Below are 19,049 nucleotides of genomic sequence, written 5' to 3' on the forward strand. Positions count from 1 at the left end.
CCGGAGCAGTGGCCTTTCCTGAGAGGTGGAATGGGTTAGGAGGAACAGGTTTAAGGCATGAAGTTTCAGCCAAGATTGTTTCAAGGTAAAACAATGATGGCGCTGCTCAGTGGAATTTAGAGATAACAGTAAAGAGAAGAATTTGGGACTGGAAATGTTATTTAAAACCATGAAATTCAAAGAGGTTAACTTCAAGAGTGACCCTGGCAGATCGAGGTCAGATGGTTGAGCCCTGGACACTGTAGTACTTAGGGAGGTATTGTAGGCAGAGGCGTCAAGGAGAACAATTATATACAGGACACAGAATTTATAGCATTATTTATAATGGCCACCGAAGGAGTCAAATACAAAGAAGTGCAGGAAATCTGTCCACCACACTAAAGACCTAGAAAATCCAGCTGAGGGCCTGCATCCCATGGCTATAACCTGCATGAGTCCATCTGAAAACCTAGAGCCCATGACATGACTCATGCAGGTCTTTCCCATGAATCTGCGCTGGAGGACCCCAAAGCTAGAAAGCCTATGCCAGTGGGGTGAAGGGCCTGTACTAGCAGGTCAAGGGTTCTGCACTAGAGCCAAGAAGCAGCTCTCAAAATAAAGACCAGGGCTCCCCTGAAAAATAGCACAACCATCTTCAGTGACAGTGGATTCTCAAACTCCTCCAATGATAAGAACAGCTGAGTACATATAAGGAAGCCAGCACAACAAGCTTCTCCTGGAGACTAAACAGCACACATCTGCCCCTCTAGAATCAGGAAGCAATACTCAAAGTATAGACCAGAGCTCCCCCAAAGTGAACAGCAGCCACTCTTAGTCCTGAGCTCCTCCTATGACAACATGAAGGTCCCGAGCTCCTCCTATGACAACAGCTGAGTTCGTATCAGGGGAGCTAGCATGACATGCTCCTCCAGGAGAATCAATGGCTCCAAACAACAATAACAATGCTTAGGGAAACCTAAAATGCTACTCTTCCTCCCAGGTCTCCTTTTTTTTTTTTTTACCAGATCTCCTTTTTATGCTGGCAGCAGGCCTCAGCTGGGCCATCCATGCTTGGCACCAGTTCAGCTGGTGCTTAAGTTCACCACCAGTTGCCAATCCACTACAGGATGGTTGAGAACAGGAGGAATCAGCAGTTGGTGTTTGAAAGGCATAAGCAGTGAAGTATGAGGCAAACTAGGGTATGTGCTAATGCCAGGCAAAGAAAGTGTTTCAAGAAATAGGAACTGGTAAAGAGATTTATGGCTACTGGTAGACCCAGTAAGAGAAGAGCTGAGACTTAACCATTGGATTTAGTAACCTGGATGTCACTGGTGACTTTAATAGGAGCCATAAATGTATCAATAGAGATATATGAAGATACATATACACATAGTGAATTTATACACATACGTAGAATATATATATATATATATATATATATGTATGTATGTATAATTTATTCACAAGGAAATTTACAGCGAGGCTTCCAGGGATCACAGGCAGCAGTGTCCACAGTGGTGGTCTGTGGCATCACAGGAGGGAGAGTCCACTGTGGCCATCTGTGCCCTGGAGAGTTGGAGGATCTGGTGGCTGCCCAGCCCAAGAAGGTGGAAGTCACAGAAGGCAAAGGGTCAGGTTGTGGTGCCAGTCTGCTGTCAGAGGCCTGGAACCCGCTGCGGAGCCCCATGCAAGTCTGCTTTGGAAAGCTGGAAAAACTGGAGACTCATATCCAGATGCACTGGCGAAGACTGGAGTGCTTCTAAAATAGTGACTCTGCCTTCCCATGTCCTTTTTCATCCTGTTCAGGCTACAAGCCTGTTTGTTGGCTGCTGCCATCCACATCTGGGGTGAGTCCCCCCACCTCTGCTCACTGGCCTACACGTCGGTCATCCACTGACATGCCCAGAACTGAGCTCCCCTAGCCTGCTAGGCTTTGCTTAGTCCACTCGGTTTGACAATCCATGCCTAGTGGTCACAGTGCACATGGGGCTGTGTGTATGTCTAGGTCACTACAGAGATACTGTTACTCGAAAGTTTGCAGTGTGGTAATACTGCAAATGGCCGCTATACCTTCACAGATTCTTTTAGAAGACATTTATCTTTTTGTAATAATTGAGATTTGGAAACACAGAAAAAAATTTAAAAGAAAATAGCCACCTCAAATGCTAATAGATGATCCAGTGTGGTGGACGTATTTTATTTGATTTTTTATTTTTCTGTATATCTAGATGGAATGAGGTAAAGAGGTAGGTTAGGTAAGCAGTAGATTTCCAAGGTATGTATATTACATAACTGAAATGCACTGCATGCAGAAAGGGTTTTTGCTTTGTGTTGGATCCTACTCCCACATGATTAAACCCTTACCAATACCATTTTTGTGTAATTCTGTCATTCTTAGTAGAGAAGAATAAACCTAGCTTACAGATCAGGGCCGCTACCCTAATGAACTCTACAGGATATGTAAGCAAAAGGAAGCATTTTGTAAATGTACCAATAAATTTGGTATTTTCTATCACCTTTCCTACTCTGTTCATCTCACAGAGATCACGTTTCTGTTTCTAGAAAATTAGCTGCCACATAGCCATAAATATAACTGAGTATGTGATTCTCCAGTAGTTCCCTCTTACCAGCCACGTGTCAGTCCTGAACCTGTGAGTCTAAGACCTTACGGATCTCAGTGATGTCTGTTGCCACCTCTTCCTGGAACTTGGGGACCTATCAGCAAGTAACAATGCAGCCAACAGCTGCTAAAGTGCCTCTTTGGACCAAAATTTCTTTGAATTTGACTGAATTAGGTAATTGCTGATTCCGAGCAGGGGTTTTTATGTGGTCACTTTGGCAACACATACACTAAAACATCCAAGCAGCTGGAGGTGGTTCTGACCCCTGGTGATATTTGATGGCGAAGCATTTGGGTTGACTGTCCCAGGATTCCTATTCCAGCACCAGCTCTACCTGTTTGGATTATCACTGCCACCATCCCCCCAGCCCCACCCCCACCTCACTAGTACCATCACTGATTTAATGTGGTTATCTGTGGAGGAAAAAGCAAGGGGTACTCCTGACACAGTATGAGAAGCCCTCCTGTCTGCAAGGGATACAGGGATGATCTGAGGTCTGGTTGTGATATGGCCCTTGGGCTCTTTCTGTCTCACAGGTCCTTCACCGGAGGCACTTGGGAGTAATTTATACTTATTTCCATGTGCTGCATAATGTTGTCTGGCAAGATCTGAGTTTAATTTTTAGGGTTGTTAGTTGAACCAGGATTATTAGAAAGAGGCATTCAGCATATTGATTTTTTTGTACATTAGATAAAGGGATATTTATTTCTAACAGAGGAAATGGCTGGGTTAACTACTATAATGGCTTCCTTCACCACTGGGAATTTTGCTGTTATTAGAGACCACTAATTATGGCTTGAGTCTGGTATAGCATAAGGAGGATATAAAGCCTAGCTGGGGTCGGTGAAGATTGTAAAATTATATATCCTCGATCACTGTAGGAACCCATCTTAGAATTTCCTGTGGCTTGGTCACACCATGATGGTCCACAGAAGCTGGGACATAGGGTGCTGTGCAGCACTTACCGTCTGACAAAGCCTAACTCATGGAGGTGCAGAGCAGAGCAGTGGTGCCTGGGAGTGGGGGAGCAAAGGAGATGTCGGGCAAGGGTGCAGAATTTTGGTGGTAGCAGACATTAGTTCCTGAGGCCCACTGTATTTCATGGTGACTCTAATTAATAACAATGCATTGCGTTCTTAAAAATCACTGAGAGCAGACTTCTGGCATAATCAAGAGTGTGTGGGGTACTGCATGTATTAACTAGCTCGGTTTGCCTTCTTACTATGTGTTCATACTTTAAAGCATTAGATATACCGTATATGTATCTAATTTGTCAATTCAAAAGTAGTTTTTCAAAGATAATAAATGCAATTCACATATTATACCCACAGGTAAACGGCAACTTAAAACTCAATATTTTTGGCATAAATGAGTGTAGAATAATGGAGAACATAGGAATGTAGTAGACAACTTAGAACACTTCACTAACCCAGAAAACATGCTGTCCAGAGTCCAGAAAGCTCCAGTGTTGACAAATCTTGCGTGCTATCTGTCTGGCACTTAACCTCTATGCACCTCTATGTCTTCGTCTGAAAAGTGGGCATGTAACACATCTCAAGGTTTCGCTAGGAAAAGTAATTGTATTACTACGTGCAAAGCTTCTGGAATGGAACCAACCAATCATTTTTAGCCCCAAATTTGTTGTTTTTGTTGTACTGTTGGCTCTCAGACTTCAAGGACTTACAAAAGACTAATTAGTTTCAAATGCAAAGATTACCTTGATGCTACCTACTCTCTATTTTGTTTGTACCTTTAGGTAATAAATGTAATGTCATTGTAAAATAATAATAGTTGTGGATCTTATTAGAAAGTAAATACATTGGCCAAAAGAGAACTGATTGGATTGCAGAACAAGTGGTTTGAAGGTGCCATATAATGGCGTGCTCGTGACCCTTGGCTGCAGGACGTGGCCCGTGATGTCACGGTTGGCTTGGCTTATGTAAGTCCACTGTGTGACGTTCACAAGAGAAATCTCCTGTTGGCACACTTCTAGCATACGCCCCAGTGTTAAATGACATTTCTAAATAAAACTAGTCTTCATAGCTTTCTCTCAGTAAGATGAAAGCCAGAGAAGCCTTCTAATTTTCTCCCTTAAAGTGTTTGCAGAAATATAATCACAACGATTGTTTTTTAATTTATACTTTCATTCAGTAAAGGCGAGACTAAAATTAACCAAATCTTTGAGAGATCTAGAACCATAAAAGGCTGGGAAACCGTATAGGTTATAAATTGTGAATATTGTAAGACAGGGATGAAGGCGAATTATTAGCAGTAACTTCTGGCATCCTGGTGGGAAAAACACAGTTACTTATCAACAAATAATAGAATTTTGTTTCTTAATAATATAATGAGTTAGTTAAAAAGAGCTAACTTGTAATAGCTTTATCCAACTGAGCAATGAAGTTCTATTTCTTTGAATAACCTGTGGTCAAAAACTTTACAGCTAACCTCATTTAAATGAAATTAAATGAAGTATATCTCTAAAAGTTGTATGCAAGTTCTCTGTTTTGTTAGAGGTTAAAAATGTCATGTCAGTGGATCTGGCTATGAATAGACCCCTTAATTCTGTTTTAATTATGGGTTCTTTGCCACTTCTGATTTTATAGTTATTCCTGACTGACATTCAGACATCCACAGTAATTTTTTAAATATGTAATTTCACATCAGAATCCCCTCAAAGTGACCTTAAGATGAGCGACTCTAGAGATAATTACAGAGAGGAAGGAACTGCTGGCCGAGAATGGCTTGATGGCTTCCAGGAATGGCTCATTTTCGAATTTTCCTGTTAAGCATTGTAGTGGTGTCACATGTCTGCAGGCCGGCGGGGGCACAGGAAGGACCCTGACAAAGGCATCCTGGGCAGCTGTGTGTTTGAGGACACAGGGAACCCAGTGCTACCCACCACAGCCGTCTCCCTGGAGACTCGAGCCCTGGAGGGCCTTCCACCATGGTAATCTGGCTCTCTTGGGAGTCATTGGCTTGTGGCTGTGTGTCACTGATCAGGAGACCTGAATATTTGTTGTGCAGAATCATTTTTCTTAAGGTCCAAAACCTGATTGGGATTTCTGTGTTTTTAGTTGGAGTCCTAAAGCGTGAGTTTTGATGCAGTGAATTTGAATCAGTGATATGCACTATGTGTTACACTTTTCTAACTTTACCATTTCTTCAGGTTCTGTGTCCTCTGGGCATCTCTTACAAGAGCATCGCCTCTGTGGTAAATGGTATGTTCGGAATTATAAAAGTGAAATAGCTCCGAAATGTTAGTACGTTTCTACTTTGAGCTGTTTCATCGGATGTAAGATGAAGATGTGGAGACTGCGACTCTAAGATATCTCCTGACACTAACAATCCCTAATTCTAGCAACCAGCCTCTTTTAGTATAAAAATAGTTCACTCGATTTCCACACACTTATGGCCTATTTCGAGTCCCATGTCCTCTTGGATAACTGTCCCCGAAGGAGCCCCTCCTGAGAGCTGTCCCCTGGATGGATGTGGTGGTGGCTGCCTGCAGAGAAAGGAGATGACGCCCAGAGTGAGACTACACCTGTCAGAGGCACTCATCTGAGAGCTGTTAACCTGTGTTCTCCTCTTCCCATTTTTCTAACAGAAAGGAGAACCTGACTGTTATGCGCTCTCCCTGGACACAAGCGAGCCACTCACGTTTGAGATCCCCCTGAATGACTCTGGCTCTGCTGGCCTTGGCGTGAGCTTGAAAGGGAACAAAGCCCGAGAAACTGGACTGGACTTGGGGATCTTTATCAAATCCATCATCCACGGAGGGGCTGCTTTCAAGGTGAGGAGGCCACGTGTGCACCTAGCGAATGCGTGAGAGAGGCGGCTGGTGTTCTTGGGGTCTGCGTGGAGGGGAGAAGAAGGCATGAGACCATGGAGGCGCTCTTAGAGCAGCTACAGGAAGTGTGTGTGTGAATGCATGTGAGGAACAGTTGCCTGCTTTCACATCTTAGGTAGTTAACTTGACTTCCTAGAAATAGTTCTAAAAACTCACTGTAATTAACATAATTTTTACATCCTTTTTATTACTCTGCTAGGATTCCTCTGAGTTTGCTCTGCTCAAACTAGCAGAGATTCTTCTGCTCAAACTAGCCGAGTTGAGCCTAAAGATACACAATCAGAAAAAGCAAACTAAAAATAAGTCAACATAAAGACAACAAATGTGAAAATTGTACTTGCAAGATTGAAATTCAGGAGAACTGAGATGATTGTAGTATAAATTAAAGGTCATTTATCATGTTGTATACCTTTGAAGATAAAGATGGTACCCGGAATGCGTATTTATGCTTGAAGACTTGTAGATGCTTCTGTGTTTCCAGGAAAAGGAAGCGTCGTACTTTCCTCCCTCACACTGAGCTAATCCTGTATTGCAGAGGTTGACTAGATCGCCTGTGCTCAGACCCCGGCACACCACTTCCCACCAAGGAAATTGCCCTGCTGTCTCCAGCTTCTGTGTAGAAGTTGGACAGTAAACATGCTGTAGCATTTGTCTTCATGGATGTGCACTTGGACTGCTGTTTCAGCATAGACCCTAGCTAGCACTGATGGCGAACCTCTTAGAGACGAGTACCCAAAATGAAGCCCACACCCACTTACTTAGGGCAAATGCTAGCATTGTCATTCATGTGAATACTGATGTTTTAGTTTAGGAAAAAGAAGAGAAAAACCTCATATATCAATATCTTTTGTCTTAAAAGAAAAACACAGTCACACGTGTGCCGTAGGTTTGCCACCACTGCACTAGGTGCTGCCTTTCTCCCCCAGGGAAGTAAGAATTGTGCTGTACATAGACATCTGTTTCATGCATCCTTAGATTGGTTAGCTCTCACTAAATAATCACAGACATTCAGTAATCCATCTAGTCAGCTTCTGTTTCTCCATGGCCCCGTGGGCCATCTGGGCGCACAGTGGTGGCTCTGATTCAGGTTGGTTTCCCTGTTTCTTGTGCTGCACATCGTTGTTCTGGGTATATTCCATGGGTATCACCTCCTTGAACCAGCAGGGTAACTGGGGCATCAGAGGGCCAGCACGCTTGGGAAAAGCCTCCTAATGCCTGCCCCTTAATTTGTACGCTCTCAGTACACACACACACACACACACACACACACACACATACACACAGAGTTGACCCAAGAAAGTCACAGTGCTGAATCCAAGGCTGTGTGGTAAAGGAACACACTAGCCCCAGCGTGACCGTGGTGGAGGTGTGGCTGTGGAGGAGGTTGAAGAATTGGGACACATCACAGTTAATCTGCGGAACTCCCCAGCATGCCTCAGAAATGCACAACCAGCAACAAGGGGAAATTATAGTAATAATAACAATGACAGTAGCTATTAACACTTATTTTACTTGGTGCTTAGTATATGCTTGGACACCATCATAAGTGTTATATATTTGTACTCGTATTATTATTATTATTGTGTCATTTTTTAAAGGGGAAATTGTACCTGGCAGTGATTATTGTCTATGCCATGGTCAGATAGCCGGAACTGCTTGAACTAAAATCCGACTCCTAGCCCACGGTGCGCAGCTCTGTAATGGGCTCTCTCCTCACATCGTTCCACTCCCGCAGGAACAGTGTCACCCCGCGGTGCTCTCCTCTCTAGCTTCTCTTCTTCAGCCAAGCCATCTAAACATGTGCTGTGTGTGATGCTGGGCCCTTGGTCATGTTGGTGGCTATCAATTTGGCATTCTCCTTCTTATTCCTAATGACAGCTCTATTTGCAGAATTTATTCCAAGTAAAATTGAAACTGAGATGACTTTTTGGAAATTAAAAGCAAACGTCTTTGCTTTTTTATGGGCAATAACTTAAGCTTAAGCAGATATTGGTGGGTGGTTGAATATGTATATTCCTGTTTGTGTAAGTGAGCGTTTCCTTACCTAAGCAGTTCTTAACAGTTCCATTTCTTGCAGAAAGATTTCACTTTCCATTTATGTAAATTTCTTTCCTGATACTGGTCTGCTGAATCAGACAATCACACCATTGAAAACCAGTGGATAGCGTATTTATAGCTGATCTTAAACAGTAAGAAGCATCAATCATGGACTTAGGCTTGTTGGGAATGTTTAATATCCATTTGTCTTGTTTACCTTTTGCAGTAAAGAATGGAGAGGCCTGAACTTTGCTCACATGAAATCTGATTAACAGGAAAAATACATCTTTCTGTTCTCCTTCCATTGTTCCAATCATCCACCACCACTCCTCAGAAAGTCATGGTCTATTTTATGATTCCAGATTATGTCTTACAAAAATTGTTTTGAGTGTTTTTTCTTGTCCCCACTGAGGAGATACAAATGTAACAGACTGCAGTGTCCCTGGGGCAAAGAGGAGATAAGCACAGGGACCCTCCACCTTTACATCTGGCCCTAGGTTTTTACCAGAAATCACAAAATGATCTTTCTGCCAGAGCACTATGTTTTTCTCCTAGCCCTTCATACCACTAATTGGTTCTCAAGGTGTTTTTCCCTTAGGGGAAGGTGGATTGTTGAAAACTAAACCACTCTGAAAAAGTATGACCAAATTCTTTCTGTGGACTCTGTACACTGTGTTCTCCTGGGAGCTACTGTTGGGATAAACAAAGACAGGCTACCCAGCAGATATAAAACCCTGGATGGCTCTGCTTCTAATTGAGAGTCTATTTTTTTTTTTTTTTACCCCTAGCTTCAGGCTACTGTTTTCTATATTTCATCTCTTATGTGAGTTTTTTCTCATAGATCTGTAGGTCTCTATTTGCAAAGGAGAGCATCTAGCTATTCTAGGTTGGTGAGTGAATCCCTAACTCATTTAAGGTCAAACAGAACTGCATTTTTATCCTTTTTAACATTATCCAAGTGCTTAATCTCCTCTTCACATTTTACACCAAGTTCATGCATTAAGAAATGAAGCCTAGAGACTGTTCCTCACATGTAGCAGGCAGGAATAGCCAGCGCCCGGAGCTCCCTGCGCACCTCTCTGAGGTGCCACAGTGGGATGTACCTCTTTACGTGCAAAGCGTTTGACCGTAGGAGTCCATGGCTCTCAGAGCGCGGCTGCTAATGTGCTTACACAGTAGCACAGGCTGCATGCTTTAGCATTTTTGTTTCTGTCATTCTTCCTGGGCATTTGCCCCTGAAGGATCCTATAATTGCTTCCAGAAACAAAATGTACTAGAGATAAGTCGATGTGTTAACTTCTCCACAGCTGGGAATTGTGACTGGGATGAAATTATGATGTCCTAGAAGAAGATTTTCTAAAGTTCCATTTTTGTGGTTATAGTTCCAAGTGAAATGTAATATTATTGCCATTAAATAGAAAGAAATTTTATTTGTTGCGCTCAGAAAAATATCTTGAGAAAAATATTTCCTTCCCCAAATCTATATTAAAATTCATTTCTTATTTTCTCAAGGGTAGCACAAATAAAATATCTGTAGTCACTTCAAAGACCTCAGTTATTTACATAGGCATTTGCTAAACATCTTGAATTCCTAGATCAGTAGATTTTCTTTTCTTTAGTTTTGATGAACTATTAATTTTAAAAAATTTAACCAAAGTACATTTTATAGCTATGCTGTTACTTACCTAAACTGCTTCTTTTGCTATGTAAATCACAAGAAAGTATATAGTTGAAAAATTTAGGTAACATTAACACAATGTAGTAAAAATATAAATCTGATGGAATCTGTTGTACTTGTTCTGAATAGCATTTTTTATTTGGATAAGCTGACTCTGGGAGTAGAATCTATCCTGTTGAAACTTTGAAATGTTAAGATAAAAATTAAAATTTAAGCACAATTTTTGCTAAGAGAAAAATATCATATATCAGGTAGATATATTAAGGACTCTTAATTGGAATGAATGTAAGAATATCTGTTATTCTGAGAAAATTAATTATCCAGGTTTGTGCTTAATAAATACTACTTGATGATGGTGAAATTAAATGAAAGAAATATGCCTGAGATAGCTAATTGCAAATGTATGCACTCAGAATATGAAATAGACATAATTTAAGTGATTTGATTCTCATGTGCTTAGGAAGTTTGGGATGGTCCTTGTAACAGATGCAGAATTTCATAATCTGTATTATTTGGTAGAGGTAAAAGCATATTAACTAATACAAACAATTCCAATATTTTCCAATGACCAACCTGAATTTTGGGGGCAAAACCTACATAGCTCTACAGTGTCCAAGAACATGTCATATGGTATGAATCTCGTGTCTCTTTGTACTGCAGAACATCTAACAGCATGCACCCCTCCTTCCAGGAGTCGAGTCTGAGTTCCTAGTGTGAGTAATTTCCACCTCTATCTTTGCCAGTATCTATAAATCATGTCATGTATCTATAATTAATGAATCCAAAGGAAGATAAAAGAGAGAGCTTTTTAAGGAACACTAATGTTAAATGATTTCTTCAACTTTCCATTTTTCTTAAAACTGATCATGATTTCTAGTGGTGGGAGAACTTCCAAGACCCTTGCTAGTAGCAGTGTCCTTTAAGCTTTTACTTCTGACAAAAAGATCAGACCAGATTGTAAACAGGGCCACCGCAAATTCTCAAGTAAATCTACACATCAATGTTCATCTCTCACCACAGAGATGTGATACATTGCATGGACAAGGAAAAGCAGAAACATTGCTTGAAACATAAACTCATAAAATAAAAAAAAGTATTTATTTATGTTAATTCAAGTAGTGAAATTTATCTTTTGAATTTTATACAGTAGGAATTGCTTTATAAAAATATAACATTGCTCCTAACATCTCACAATACCTGCATCCATCATTGCATTTCTTGCTAGTCTTTATCATGTATAGATTTTTATTTCATGCATAGAAAAGCAAACAAGAAATAAACTTATAGTGTCACCGAATACAACTTTGAAGCTCTACATCATTTTGATGTATATTTTGAACTGTATGATTATCTTACTAGGCTTGAAAAAATACAAGCATTTCAAGTCCTAATGAAAAGACAATCTGTAGAAGATGAGACGCCATGATGAAAGTGCTTTGAGTCTGACTGTAGTACCTTGCTGCCTTAGCTTGCACCTTAAATACCCCCAGAGACACGTGTGTTTTACGTTGGTACCTAGAGAGGCATTGACTATGAGGAAGGAACCCTTGGAGGGATGGAGCCTGGTGCAAGGCCTTTGTGTCAAGGAGCACGTGCCCTGCAGAACACCAAGGAAGCCTGGTCCCCTGCTCTTGTACTTCTGAATAGCTGTGCTCCACCCTGTGTTCTGCCTGCAGTGTGCTCCTCACCGCTGTCCCAAAAGCAGCAGGGAACAACCCTCACAGACTCAGACCTCCAGAACTGTAAGCCCAGGTAAATATGTTCTCCTGAGGAGGTGATTATCTCATATATCTGACATAATGGCAGAAGTGTAACACACTTTCCTGGGAAAGGCTGTATTCACTTTTCATTATGAGTGTTTATATTTTACAGACTGGATTAATGTTGTGGTAAGAATTTTGTTGTTTAGGCCCTTTTTGTTTTAGTGAATGTTTTAAGTAGTCTTTGCAAAAACGAGAGCACAACATATGAAAAGCAAACAAGAACATAATAATTTTAATAAGTTGAAAAGACCTCTAAGATTCTCATTGGTTAGGCATCCATGCAAAATATTCTTGATTCATATATAACACATATGCCTTAACAAGGGTTTTAGTTAACTTTCCTAGGCCAAAGTAAATTAAGAGCAGAAATCAGGAAAGAGGTAAAGAAGGAAGGAGAGGAAACTGAGATGACAGCAAACAGGAAAAATGTAAAACAAGCACAGAATGTTATTACTACATTGTAAGCCAGTGAATATTACTGACAATTCAAAGTCAAGGCTTCTCAAACTTTCTTATTGAGAAAAGTAAAAGATTCAGGGTGACTATACTAAAAGCCCCTATAAGTTTCAGTAAGTTTGTTTAGTCCCCATATTTTTCCAGAAGGAGTTTTAAATGAAAATGATTAGCCTACATTTTGAAAGCATTATATTAGAATGGCTTTGATTATGTATGTCCTGATGAGCTGAAGGAAATGGTCTTCAGTTACCTCTAAGAAGTTTCATATGCTGCGCTTGATACGCTGCTGGGAATTCACTGGTCGCTACCCAGAAGTGGAGTGTGACTCTTAAAATGGTAACTGAATCAAATAAATAGGTCTAAAATTTTACAACTGCTGAATACATCGAGATAGGACCAGTACACAGAAAGTAATCAAGCTTCACTTACAGAATTATATAGGTTTCCTGAATATGTTCTGACATGCCCAAGACAGGCTGGGTTCGGGCATTTCTCGTAATTAGTTTTTAAATTAAATTATCTGTTCATTGTAGATGAAATGTACACCAGGTCCAAAGCATCTGACTGAGAGGTTTCTCAAATGACTCACTTTAGCAAGCACCTCTTAGATACCCACAGTGGCTTAGGCTGAAAAAGCTAGTTGCATAATACATATATGAACACCTCTAATATGATAAGGACTAAGGGAGTCAAACAGAAGTCAGGTCATGGGTGTTGGGGCGAGGTGGCAGTTCTGATGGAGACAAAAATGCAAAGGTTAGACAGTTGCTTGCCTTGCTATGCAGAATAGGTACTGAGCAGGCGAGCAGGGATCCGAAGGGCGTTTTGGCTGGAAGGATAAGTGTAAGAGAAGTCCTACCAGAATGTGTGGTCGCTGTTGGAATACAGAATCCTACTTGGGCAGAGTGTTGCTTTTTATGTAAAGTGAAATTCCTATCAGGGCAGATGGTGAGCAGCATGTACTAGTGTGGTAGGCACAGTAAGACCAGGACAAGACACATATTCAGGGCTCAGCTTTCTTTTTCCCCTTCTTTGTTTTAAAACTGTACTTTAAAAAATTCTGATTCATTCTTGTCTTTTCCATGGTATTGTTTTTAAAAGAAATTGAGTGGTTTCAGTCTGGAAGCAGTTTTATCAGGTGGTTGAGTTTTTGTTTTGATTTTTTAAAATACAGTAGGCAGGTGTTTCCATGGAGCAATCTTAGGGCCAGAAGGAGGATTTGTTGAGGGTGACCTCCCCTCATTGGGCCTTGCCTGGAGCCACTCCCTGTCACCACCGGGGAATGTTGGCCCTGTGGTCTGAAGGCAGGCCCTAGGGCCTGGGCTCTGGCTGTTGACAGTATCCCAGGAGGCCTCACTGAGGGCTGTGTCAGAGACATGCACATGTGGGAGCCAACATCTGGTTATGATTAATCCTCTCAACACCCTGGACTAATGTGTACTGGCCTTGGGCCACAGCAGCCACCCCTGGGGAAGCCGGTCCTATCCATGTTTCTCTCCAGTTCTTCAGAGACTGGGTCTTTGCCTTAGCTTTCTATTCTCCCCTCTGTATTCATTAGAACATGAGAGATGCGGTCTTAAAAAAAAATGCTGACTTTTCGAGGTGGATGGGGCATGCAGAGGCACCAGTTTGTAGCAAAGGTGCTAAGTAGTTGGGGATGCTGAGTATCCCAGGGTCGGAACTGCAAGATCACTGAACCCCTTTGGAACCCCAGATTTCCTTGCGAGCACATGAAATGTCCCACGACATACACAACAGTCCACTGCAAAGTATTAGCTGGTGGTATGTGGAATTATGGAGAAACTGAGGCGTGTACACCTGTGTTACAGAGATGTGAATCTGCAGCTTTTCTAGGAACCTACAGAGAGCATGAAGCACTAGCAAGTGGTCAAGCATGGCCCAGACCTGGCTCAGTTTTTCTCAGAGAAAACATAGTTTGTAGCAGTTCTTTGAACTCTCTCCTCTTTTATAAAGTGAGAGCCATAGTTTCAAATGTACAGGGTTGCTCTCAGGGCTCCACGGCCTTATGCATCGAAAGGGTTTACCACTGTAGCTGTGCAGAGTAGATGGAGTAGTTATCGCTATTTGTGGTACCCTTAATCAGCTTAGAACTCTGATTTTGGCTGCAGCCTAGCATGAGAAGTGTATATTCTTCATTTCCAAGACAGGGAGAGTTGTTCATACCAAGACACTTTTGAAAGTCAGTGTGTCTGAGCCTCTGTCTTCCTGGCTCCTAAGCAGTGACACAGAGCACTTGCATCACAGGTTTGTGGGAAGCAGTGCCTGGGAAAGTGAACAGGAGAACGGCCCTGGAGCAGGTGTCCAGGCAGGGGAGCTGCAGTGCGCACGCATATGTTCTTCAGGTCCTGTCCTCTGCCTGGGACACAGCCAGAGCGGGCTGATGCAGGTTAGCCCATCCCAGCACAGGAAGAAATCCGACCCTCATCGCAGTCGTGGTTTTGTTTTCCCAGAGGGCCTTGAGGAAATTACTATGGGTCTTAACTCTTTCCTCTTTTTTAGCATTATTTTTGTTCTCTTTGGGAATTTCCAGAGAACTGATAATGGATCAGTTATGGTGGTACCAAAGATGGGACTGTGGTTGTGATCTTTTTGCTTTGGATTCTGATGGGAGTGAGGTGGAACAAGAGAGACTTTGTTTTCTTAAAAGTGCAAATATGATCTAGACTATGTGAAATATGTATGCTAGAAGTACTAAGTCACTTCCTTAAATAATTGAACCCATTTATATAGGGTTAGTTTAGAGTCCTTGGTTTTAGGCCTTCATATTTACTTGAACGTAATAGTAACAGAAAAAAATATAAAGCCTTATTTTCATGCCAACACTATTTCAAAGTAAAAAGATATAACATGATTTTGCAGGATATTTGTTAAGCTTGAGTAATGAGCTCTTCAGGGAATCAACTTCATTTGGATCAAGACTAGACAAAGCCGTGCAGCGCAGATGGAGTGCTTAGTGGGTGGACAGTTCGGCCCCCTCCTGCAGCCTCCTTGCTCTGCCTGCCCCCTCCCCTCAGCTTCTTATCTCCATACTATCTGTGTGTACCTCTGGATTCACATAATGCTCACATAATTGGGGACCATCACTGTCATTTGTATAGAAGACAGATGACGTAGTGACTGGTGAACCCTGAAGAATTCAGAGCCTGGACTGTTAAGTTCCTACTCTGACCTTAACTAGCTGAGCAAATCCTACTCAGTGTGGAAGTGCCTTTTCTTAATAGGTGCTAGACAAATGATTCCTCATCCTCTTTGGACAGTGCAGTGTTTGTCTGTAAGTGGAAGGGGTTGGACAGAATGACCTCTAAAGACCCTTTCAGCTCTAAGTTCTGTGATTATATTCCAAATATTAGGACACCATGGTGCTTATGAGTGTTGCCATTAATGAAGTTACCTATCATTTGTCTTCTAAAGGAAAAGCACACCAATACGAGCAGGACAGCCATGCTTGAAAGTGAGAGTGTGGATTTTTATTGTGTCTGCAACTCTCTAGCGATGCTTGTGATAAATGAGAATGTCTTCAGAAAATTTCCAGCTGCCCTGGGGTGACCAGATCTGTCATTTTGTTTTGGACTAGGTTACAGCAAACATCTCCTACTTGAATATGATTCTGCATACTTCAGACTTATAATGTAGCTGAAAATGAAAATTTCTGCTTAATAGTAGTTGATAAAAAATTTCACCAAAAAGAAAGAAAGAAAGAAATGGTCTTCTCACTTCCTCTCTCATCTACCTCTTCAGTGTGCCCTTGACCTGTGCTTCAGAGGGAAGTCTCTTGAGAGGCTCCCAGCTGAGCTTCACCCAGACTGCATTCCCTGCAGCACTGTCGGTCTCCATCCTTTCTCTTCCTGTCAGAGTATTTGCGCGGTTCTGCCGAGCCTGTGCCCCCAAAGCCGGATGCTGCGTCTCACTTCCTGTTACCATCACCAGCCGCTCCAACCAGCTCTTCTGTTTCCTTCTCCTCTTTAAAAGCTGCACATGGATTCCCAGCCATCCTAAAGGATGTGTTCTATCTCAGCCCTGGGCATCAACCAGTGACCTCGCACAAGCTAAGCAAGCTCTGCCACTGAGCAACACCCACGATACTATTCATTTTGTTTGTTTGTCTGTTTTTAATGTAAGTCAGGGCTTGCTAAGTTGCCTAGGCTGGCATTGGACTTCCAGTCCTTCTGCCTCAGCTTCCCAAGCAGCTGGGATTATATAGGTTTGTACCATGATGCCCATGCTAGATGATGTTTAGTGATAAGATGCAGCCTGGTCACCTCCCTTAAATCCTATGATCACACAGAACCAATTGATTTCTCCAGCTGTACCTCTCCTCACTGCACTCCTCAAACCATGAAGGGTGTTTTTATTTTACCCTTTTTCATGGGGTCTTAATCTTATTCTTTCATGTCCCTCACTCAAAATTGGATAACGGAGAAGAGGGCTTTTTTTTTCCCCCTATTTAACCTTTCCCGTAAATCTCATTTTCAGACTTGCTCCAAATTAGAGTAAAGGTTAAGTGAAGTGGGAAAAGAGGGGGGAAGGGAGGGGACATGCGGCTCTGCTGAGCCATCTACTTCCGCAGGGTACATCTCCGAGTCTGCACCTCCTGTCCTGCCATTGTCCTTTCATGCCAGCCCTGAGCCGGCCGTGATATCGGCCCTCAGCTCTGCCCTCTGTGCTCTCACCAAGGACTTCTCTGGCCACCTGCCACTGGGCCAGTCCCAGCTCACCCTCCGTCTGTGGACTTTCTCTCCCAAGGCCATGCGTCATTCATGCTGTGTCCTCTTCTGATGACTTAGGGACATTGTTTTGTTGTTGTTGTTATTGTTTTGTTTGTTTATTTCTATTTTATCTCACTCTGTTGTAAATTTGAAAGTGAATCCCAAACATTTTTGACCACAAAAACAGTTTTCCTTTCCCTGACTCACTGTATGTAATACCAGTATCATTCAGAGGCAGTAGCCAGGGGAGTGTGCTAGAAAAACCAAAAGACTGGGGCTGGAGGTTTAGCTCAGCGGCATAAGTGCCTGCCTGGCAAGCACGCGGTCGTGAGTTTGATCCCCTGTACCAATAAAAAGGAAAAAGACAAAAAAAAAAAAAAAAAGAAAAACCAAAAGACCAAGGTCCAAACTTGGAACTTGCTTTTGTGACCTGAGATCAGTTACAATAATTCCCTGCTTATGTTTTCTTTTGCCTTTAAAGTGCTTTTAAACCATGTAGCACCTTATCTTATTGGGTTGTATGGGAATCATTACAGGTAGCTTATAAAAGAATGATTTGGAAAGGTAATTTATTGTACACACCCACAGTCAGTTCTGTTCAGTGTCCCAGCAGTAGCAGCAGCAGTGCTGTCACATCCCGAATTGTATCTGTGCCTCTCTGAAGCTCCCACCTGAGTGTGAGTGAAAGTCGGGCTCTAGCTGTAAAATATCTTCCCCCAGATGGCCTCGTGTTCTCCTGGGAAGAGATGACATCCTAGTTCACTAGCTGTTGCTCTGGACCCCAGCTGAAGGGGTCTGGGTGAAGATAATTCTTGCCTCAGTGTGCTACAGACCAACATTGGGCTGACTGTGCACACACGGAAGGCTTTTGCTTCTTTCTGGTAAAAAGTGTTCCTTCCGGAAGAAGCTGGCTAGTCAGCCAGAGGCCCTGGGAAACCTGGACAATTTTGTTTCTCAAGCTTTCCTGCCAGAAAATGTTGGGGTACATTAGTGCTTCACTGCACACCACTGTGTTCTTTTCAGGATAGCAGACTAGGAACTTTCTGCTTTTGATAAAGGAAATTACATGAGGATTATTTTGAGGACCACTCAACAGAGCTAGTAATGATCGTAGGAGACACATTACTATTGTCAAGCATGTGACATCTAAGCACGCTGTCTCTCTGTGCCTGACAATGCAAGTTGGTGGTTTCACTACCTACAGGTTCTTAGCTGCCCTCCCTCCCTTGCGTGAGCGCAGTCGCTGCCACAGCAAAGCACAAGCTCGGGTTAGATTTGTATGCTCACCAGAGACTAGGTAGGAGGCACCGTACAAATGTCTAAATTATTACGGCTCCAGACTCGAAGGTCTTTTAAAAATAATTTCATACAGTTCATTATTGTTAGTATTTGTGGCTGCTTGATAAGCTCCAGAACCTTTTTCTGGCATGTAAAATAAATCATGCCTAATAGCTAATAGCTGAGGGTTTTTTTTTTATACTTAAACTTTTCTCTAAAACAATGACATGTCATCACCCTGATTAATTCTGTTTAATGCTGTTTTTCTTTTCTCTCCCTTAGGATGGTCGTCTGCGAGTGAATGACCAGCTGATTGCAGTTAATGGGGAATCTCTTCTGGGAAAGTCCAACCACGAAGCTATGGAAACACTTAGGCGATCAATGTCTATGGAAGGAAACATACGAGGGATGATCCAGTTGGTGATTCTGAGGAGACCAGAGAGACCCACAGAGGTGACTCACATCTTGATTTTCCTCAGCCAACTGCTCAAATTGTCACCCAAAAAGACAGACACCCACCAGTGGTGTGATAGCTCTACTCAGGGTGATTCTGCAGTTGGGAAAATAGGGCTCTGATGTATTAATGTGTGGAATGAGTGGTTGTACAGTTTAGGTAGGCCTAGATAGTGTAAAAAAGTGCACATAAAGTAAGTCATATGT

At 42.2% G+C, this 19,049-nt stretch overlaps 1 protein-coding gene across 5 annotated transcripts in view; it reads left to right on the plus strand.

Moving 5' to 3' along the window:
- The window catches only part of Pard3b (par-3 family cell polarity regulator beta), a 990,158-nt gene that overhangs the window by 572,981 nt on the left and 398,128 nt on the right, over positions 1–19,049 (plus strand). For all 5 annotated transcript variants that reach the window (XM_063236623.1, XM_063236627.1, XM_063236624.1 and 2 more), the window contains 2 exons: positions 6,208–6,393; positions 18,672–18,842. In XM_063236623.1, the coding sequence (XP_063092693.1) occupies positions 6,208–6,393; positions 18,672–18,842 (357 nt within the window). The remainder of the gene's footprint in view (positions 1–6,207; positions 6,394–18,671; positions 18,843–19,049) is intronic.

This window comes from Cavia porcellus, unplaced genomic scaffold, assembly GCF_034190915.1.
Source record: "Cavia porcellus strain 051 isolate PalLab524CR breed Dunkin Hartley unplaced genomic scaffold, mCavPor4.1 scaffold_26, whole genome shotgun sequence".
Taxonomy (NCBI): Eukaryota; Metazoa; Chordata; class Mammalia; order Rodentia; family Caviidae; genus Cavia; species Cavia porcellus.